Source organism: Thermobia domestica, chromosome 5 (genome assembly GCF_964235325.1).
Source record: "Thermobia domestica chromosome 5, izTheDome1.hap1.1, whole genome shotgun sequence".
In the NCBI taxonomy this organism is placed as follows: domain Eukaryota; kingdom Metazoa; phylum Arthropoda; class Insecta; order Zygentoma; family Lepismatidae; genus Thermobia; species Thermobia domestica.
The window spans coordinates 55,515,034-55,522,369 of record NC_137458.1 but is presented as its reverse complement, the minus strand read 5'-3'; the positions used below and the strand labels follow the sequence as shown (position 1 = coordinate 55,522,369).

The 7,336-nt window shown below is 36.2% G+C and overlaps 2 protein-coding genes across 2 annotated transcripts; both read left to right on the top strand.

Annotated features, from left to right (window-relative positions):
• Positions 1-505: 505 nt before the first annotated feature.
• LOC145685087 (uncharacterized) lies at positions 506-2,977 on the top strand. The gene is made up of 2 exons (XM_081757431.1): positions 506-521; positions 924-2,977. The coding sequence occupies exons 1-2, from the start codon at positions 506-508 to the stop codon at positions 2,975-2,977; spliced, it is 2,070 nt and encodes a 689-aa protein (XP_081613557.1).
• Positions 2,978-2,983: 6 nt separating this feature from the next.
• On the top strand, positions 2,984-4,360 carry LOC145685086 (uncharacterized). Its single transcript, XM_081757430.1, has one exon. The coding sequence runs from the start codon at positions 2,984-2,986 to the stop codon at positions 4,358-4,360; it is 1,377 nt and encodes a 458-aa protein (XP_081613556.1).
• Positions 4,361-7,336: the final 2,976 nt, after the last annotated feature.

The window sequence follows — 7,336 nt, the reverse complement described above, 5'->3', positions numbered from 1 at the left end:
TCATTCCCTAAAAAGCATACATCGCCTCCTCGTATTTCTCGCTTTGGTGTGAAAAAATACTATGCCAACATAATAGAGCAGAGATTTAAAGAAATAACAGATGCGGTGGCTCGGTGGTTCGCTCTCAGCTGGCGTGTGATTTATAAACCGTCTATTTAGCGTATTTGGCATAATAGTGGTGTTCGGCCGCATTTCATTATTCTTTTGTTTTGTATCTGGCAACACTAGATGATTGATAGTTTTTTTAAGTGTCAACATGGCGTGTGTGACTGCATAGTGTGTAGTTGCTTATGTATAGCAATTATTGTATTTAGTTGTGTGTTTACAATATAATAAATAGTATATTGTACAAGGAACTGTGTGTCAAAATAATACAGTCCACGAACATGAAAGTGGTCCTTACCGACCGGATTTTATTCCAGTTGTGCATGTGCATGGTTTGCGAACTTGTGGCGCAGTATCTTCATTTTGTAGTGCATTGTCAAAGTGGTGCAGAATTATAAGAATGGAAGAACTCATAGGTAAGAAAACTGTACTTAAACGTGAAGTGACAAGGTTAATACACAAAGTGAACGAGAATAAAGACAAGCCTAACTTCAGTATTAAGCTGTACACTAAACGTGCTACGCAATTACATGGCGATTGCACAAAGCTCATTACAAAGTTCATTTTTGTGGGTGGTGAAAGTGAGTTTGCAACATATGACGGAGAATTTAATGAAGTGCAAAATAAGTTGGGCTCTGTCTTAGAAATTTTGTACAATATGCAGTCACCTAATACTGAACGGGTAAACACATCTAATAAACAGTGCACAGATGTGAAGTTGCCAGACTTAGAACTTCCTACATTTTGTGGTAGAGTACAAGATTGGCTATCGTTTCGTGACTTATTTGTTGCTGCTGTTCATAATAACAATTGATTAGGAAATGCTCAAAAGTTGCAGTATTTGAAGACAGCTGTATCAGGGGAGCCTGCTGTATTGTTGCAGTCTATTTCCATATCTGATGATAACTATAAAGTAGCATGGGAGTTACTTAAATCAAGATATGAAGACGTGAGGGAGCTAGCAAATCATATTTTGAGCAAGTTGATTACTCAACCAGCTGTGAAGAATGAGTCATCAGGTGAGTTACGAAGATTGGTTGACAATAGTGTTCAGTGTGTGTGTGAACTTAAATCCTTGGGCCTTCCAGTGGAAAATTGGGATGTGATTTTAATTTACCATGTGGGTGAGAAGCTAGATAAGAACACCAGAAAACAATGGGAGCTTTCATTGAAGAAAAACGAACAACCAACTTTCGACCAGCTGAAAGAGTTCATATTACAACGTGCCAAAGCGTTAGCTGCAGTGAGTGCAAGGTCACCGGCAGACACGTCTGCTTTAAACACAAACAAAAAAGGAAACACGTTAGTGCATCATGCAAGTCCAATTGTGTCGTGTATCATGTGTAAAAATAACCACAAGCTATATAAGTGCCAAAAGTTCATAAATATGTCAGTGAATGATAGGCATAGTTTTGTGAAAAAGAATTCGCTTTGTTTCAATTGTTTGACCTTAAATTTTTCCGTAAATAAGTGTAATGTGAAGCAGGGTTGCCACACTTGCAACAAAAAACATAATACTTTATTGCATTTTGAAGAAAAGGATAAAGTAGATCATGTAAATTGTTCTCATTCTATAAATCAAAAACTAATTCCTCAGGTGTTGTTGTCCACCGCTGCCATAAATATCAAAGATAATGCAAATAAGTTGATACAATTTCGTGCTCTTATCGATTGTGGTAGTGAATTATCGTTTGTAACTGAACGCTGCGTCCAGAAATTACGCATAAACAAAGAGAAAATAAACATGAGCATATCAGGTGTTACTGGTTCTATCGTTGGAAATTCTCATGCAATAGTTGATTTGTGTTTTCAGTCATTGTACAGTAATAATAATATTCATACTAAAGCAATAGTAGTCCCAAGAATCACAAGTAACTTACCGAGGGTAACTATTCAAAATATAGGTAATTGGGAAATTGTGAAACAAGTAAACTTAGCAGATCCACAGTTTAATAAAAGCGGCCCTATTGATGTGTTGTTAGGTGCAGATGTTTTCCCATTATTGTTGCTCAGTGGGAGACACATAGGTACGAATGGAGCTCCGTCTGCCATTGAAACGGCGTTAGATTGGGTATTGTGCGGTCAGATTAACTTAACGAATAACACATCAAGTGTTCAGTCATATTTTGTTTCTGTTGATCTCAATAAAACATTGCAAAGATTCTGGGAAATAGAGGAGTTGCCAACTGTACAACATTTATCCGTTGAAGAGCAAAAATGTGAGCAGTATTTTGCTGAAGCTTACAAACGTGATGTTGATGGCAAATATATTGTAAAATTGCCTTTTAAAGAAAATGTTGAGCCTCTAGGTGTATCACGGGACACAGCAGTAAACCGATTATGCCAGATGGAACGTAAGTTACAGAAAGATCCTGATTTATGTAAACAATATTGTGATTTCATGAAGGAGTACTTAGACTTAGGTCACATGGAAAAATTTCCTGATGTAGAACTTGATAAGCTTGTATCTGAATCTTATTATCTGCTGCATCATTGTGTCTTAAATGAAAGTAGTTCTACCACTAAATTGCGGGTTGTATTTGATGGTAGTGCAAAAACTAGCAGTGGAGTATCTCTCAATGACAACTTAATGGTAGGTCCAAAATTACAAGGTGATATTATCCCATTAAGGTTCAGAACGCATTCAATTTCATTGTGTGCTGATATAGCAAAAATGTACAGACAAGTTAAGGTAGATCAAACTGATTCTGATTACCAGAGAATAGTGTGGAGAGAAACAGTTGATCAACCTATTAGTGATTTTAGATTGTTAACTGTCACTTATGGAACCAGTTCGGCTCCATATCTGGCTGTAAAGTGTTTGCAACAGTTAGCTGTAGATGAAGGTCATTGTTATCCCAGAGCCGCATAATTAGTCATGAATGATTTCTTTGTTGATAATTTAGTTTCAGGTGCAGCTGATAGTAGTGAAGCAATGGTATTGTATTCAAAATTAACAGCATTATTACACAAAGGTGGTTTCGACTTAAGAAAATGGTCTACTAACGACATGAATGTGCTAGATAGTATACCTTCTCACTTAAGAGAAACTCAGTCGTTAATTTGTTTTAATGGAGATGAGAATGTAAAAGCATTTGGTATACAGTGGAATCCATCAAGTGATTCATTTTCATTTTCTATTGTTGTTCCCACTTATAAGTCAGTAATGACAAAACGAATGTTACTATCTGATATTGCAAAATTGTATGATCCGCTTGGCTGGTTATCTCCAATATCCATTGTTGCAAAATTGTTACTACAATCATTATGGAAATTAAAAATTGAATGGGATGACGTACTTCCGAATGATATTGCTCGCTCGTGGGAAGCATATTGGCAAGAATTGCCATTGTTGAGACAGATTAAGATCAAAAGGTGTATTTCTTCTGAAAATATTGTGAAATATGATCTAATTGGGTTCTCAGATGCTAGTGAAAAGGCGTACGCTGCAGTAGCATATGTACGTTGTATAGATACATCTGGAAATGTGCAAGTATATCTGATTGCTGCAAAGACGAAAGTTGCCCCTATAAAGCAAATGTCAATACCTAAGTTAGAATTGTGTGCTGCAGTATTATTATGTAGATTAGTCAATACGGTCATTAAGGCAATGTTAATCAAGTTTGAACAGGTTGTCTCTTACACAGATTCTACTATTGTGTTAGCATGGCTTTCTTCATGTCCGAGTAAATGGAAAAAATTTGTGGCTAACCGAGTATCTGAGATCCAACAATCAATTTTTATTAAATGGGCGCACACATCGAGCAAAGACAACCCAGCTGATTGTAGTTCTCGTGGTTTGAATCCGTCACAATCAGAGTCTTATTCACTATGGTGGAATGGGCCAAAGTGGTTGATGGAATCAGAGTTACCTATTGTAAATATTAATTGCAAAAATTTAGATTCTGTTCAATGTGAGCAAAAGTCTTCAACTGTTAACATGCACATTAAGGTTGACTGTACAATAGTAGATAAATTTTCATCATTATCTAGGTTAGTTCGTGTTACTGCTTGGTGTAAAAGATTTATTAGGAATAGCAAAAGTAAACAGGAGTTAGGATGTAGTGGACCATTAACTACAAAGGAGTTGTCAAATGCATTAATGCATTGGATAAAACAAGCTCAAGAATCTGAATATCCACTCGAGATAAAATACTTACGTATGAAAAAACCTTTGCCTTATAATAGCAAACTATTGTGTTTGAATCCATTTCTTGATGAAAGTGATGTCATGAGAGTTGGAGGTCGCTTGTAAAATGCAGTGTAACATATGATTTCAAATATCCTATCTTACTTCCAAAACATGGTAGAATTACAGAACTTCTTGTAAAATCTGAACATATAAAGCATCTTCATGCAAGTTTACAGTTACATTTATCTGTTTTGCAACAAAAGGTTTGCATTATTGGTGGTCGTGACTTTGTAAGGAAAATTGTAAAAGGTTGTGTAACATGTCACAAACAGTCAGATGTAACAGCCTCTCAATTAATGGGTCAACTTCCTGTTGGTAGAGTAACACCAACTCATCCATTTTTGCATTGCGGTTTAGATTATGCTGGTCCACCAATGTTCAAAAATATGAAAAGTCGACATTCAAAATTATTCAAAGGTTACGTAGCACTCTTCATTTGTTTCAGTGTCAAAGCAATCCATTTAGAATTGGTGGGTGATGCTTCAACAGAGTCATTTATTGCAGCTTTGAAACGTTTTATAGCTAGAAGGGGAAAACCTACTGATATTTAGAGTGATTGTGGTTCAAATTTCATAGGTGCAAACAGAGAATTAAAATCCTTACTGAAACTTGTAACGAATGGTGATTCAAAAGAGTCTGTATGTAATTACCTCAGTATGCAATCTATAAATTGGCATTTTAATCCACCATCCTCACCTCACTTTGGAGGCGTATGGGAAGCTGGTGTAAAGTCTGTCAAGTACCACTTAAGACGTGTAGTTGGTAACACTATACTCACATTTGAAGAAATGTATACAGTTTTGTGTCAGATTGAAGCATGTTTAAATTCTAGACCATTAACTGCTCTATCTTCTGATCCCAATGACTATCAGGTATTAACCCCTGGCCATTTCGTAATTCACGATGAACTAGTAGCTATACCTGAACCAAATTTGTATGAATTAAAAATCAATCATTTGTCACGCTGGCAATTAACTCAAAGATTGGTCCAACATTTTTGGAACCGTTGGCAAACAGAATAATTGTCTCGGCTGCAACAAAGGCCAAAGTGGTGGTGTAAACATGCTAATATCAAGGTCAATGATTTAGTATTAGAGAAGGAAGATAAGACATCTCCTCAACATTGGAATTTAGCAAGAGTAGTTGCTATTCATCCTGGTGTAGATAATATTGTTAGAACTGTTACTATTAAAACTAGAAAAGGTGTCTTCAAACGACCAATTTTAAAAATGTCTACTCTTCCATTTAATGAAGAATAATATGTAGAATGTGTATTGTAGAGTAATGTATAGAATTATATGTAGTGTTGAAATGATATTTCAAGGTGGGCAGTATGTTCGGCCGCATTTCGTTATTCTTTTGTTTTGTATCTGGCAACACTAGATGATTGATTGTTTTTTTTAAGTGTCAAAGTATCGTGTGTGACAGCATAGTGTGTAGTTGCTAATGCATAGCAATTATTGTATTTAGTTGTGTGTTTACAATATAATAAATAGTATATTGTACAACGAACTTTGTGTTCAAAATAATACAGTCCACGAACAAGTGGGACTTAAAACTTTCTCTCTCTCTCTCTCTCGGTCGCTCTCTCACACACACACACATGGTTTACGAAACATTTGGAGATGGATATGAAGATCTAATTTCGGTCAGAGTGCCAGTTCCGGTTCCAATTACACATGAGGAGACTGTGGACATATTTAACATAACAAACATTGTAATGGACTCTTACTAAAAGCTACTAACACAGTTTTTAACCCTATGTAACATTGCAGAGCTAATAACAGTGAATAATTAATTTTTACATCTTTGAACCCCTGAGTAACTTAGCACAAACTACATCCTTTTTACCCCTTATATGCAGAGTTTTTTATAATTCCATGGCATGTTTCTGCAATACGTATTTAACATATCAGAAATTACATAACCTTGTCCGCAATTTTTTCCAGCTAGAGCAGCGTTTTTTGCTACAAGTGGAGAACTGCAATTTGTGTGCTGTGTTGTAGATCTTTTGTATTCTGCACGTAAAGACAAAGGACACTCATATTTTCAATTTAATCAAAGTCGTAAAGCTCAACAAGATCATGTGAATCTTATGCATACTTTTCGAGGTACTGCGCGGAGCATACCCTCATTCTGAAGTTTAAGGCTATCGTATTTAGGTGTAGTACAGCGTCCCCGACAACGGTGGGTAAAAAGTCTCTTTTAATAGACCCCTGTTTTAATATCACCGTATTTTATAGCATTAATACAACACTCTAGAGCAAGTCCTTCTGTTACTTGACAAAGCTAATCTACACGTAGAAACAAAATATAATCTGCCATACTCCCGGACATTGCACCTGTCCCATTCCTTGGAAACGCCAGTTTAAATACTTTCTTCGCGATGGAATTCATGACCTTCCACAGCATTGACTGAAAGTTGTCGATACTGATGGGAACGGCTTTTGGTATCTTAGGTGATATATCGATTTTCCAAGTGGTCAAGTTGGGGTCAAACAAACGTGAAATATTTGATTGCAAATAGATCGAGGTCCGTATTTGTTGTGAACGGTTCCACATATTTAAAATTTAATCTTAGTTTTAATAGTAGTTCAGCACATAGATTATGTACAAAAATGGATAGCTTAAGGTCAAAGTGTGGAACCATTTCATGATATTGAGATTTCCTGTCAGCACATACATTATATACAAAAGTGGTCATCTCGAGGTCAAAATCGAATTTCATAATTGCAATTGACAACCGCAGAGTCAGAATTAGCCTTATAGGTAGCGTTGGCAAGGTGAACTTCGTCTGAGGAACTGGAACAGGAATTCAAACCAGTCACAACGAAGTTCCGATTCTTTGGAGTCACGCACAACACTCATACATGACTAGCTGTAAAGTACGTTATTAAATTTTAAAACTCAAATGCGGGAATTGTATTTGAATGGGCATCCGTTTACAATTCGCTGTAATTACAAAAGTATACTGCAGATAATAAAGAGACAATTTTTATTGCGTTGGTTCTTGCAGCCACAGAAGTTCTTGGTTCGCGT

What these genes read in the sequence shown, in the direction of transcription:
- LOC145685086 (XM_081757430.1), top strand. Translation starts at nt 2,984, where the DNA reads ATGAATGATTTCTTTGTTGATAATTTAGTTTCAGGTGCAGCTGATAGT.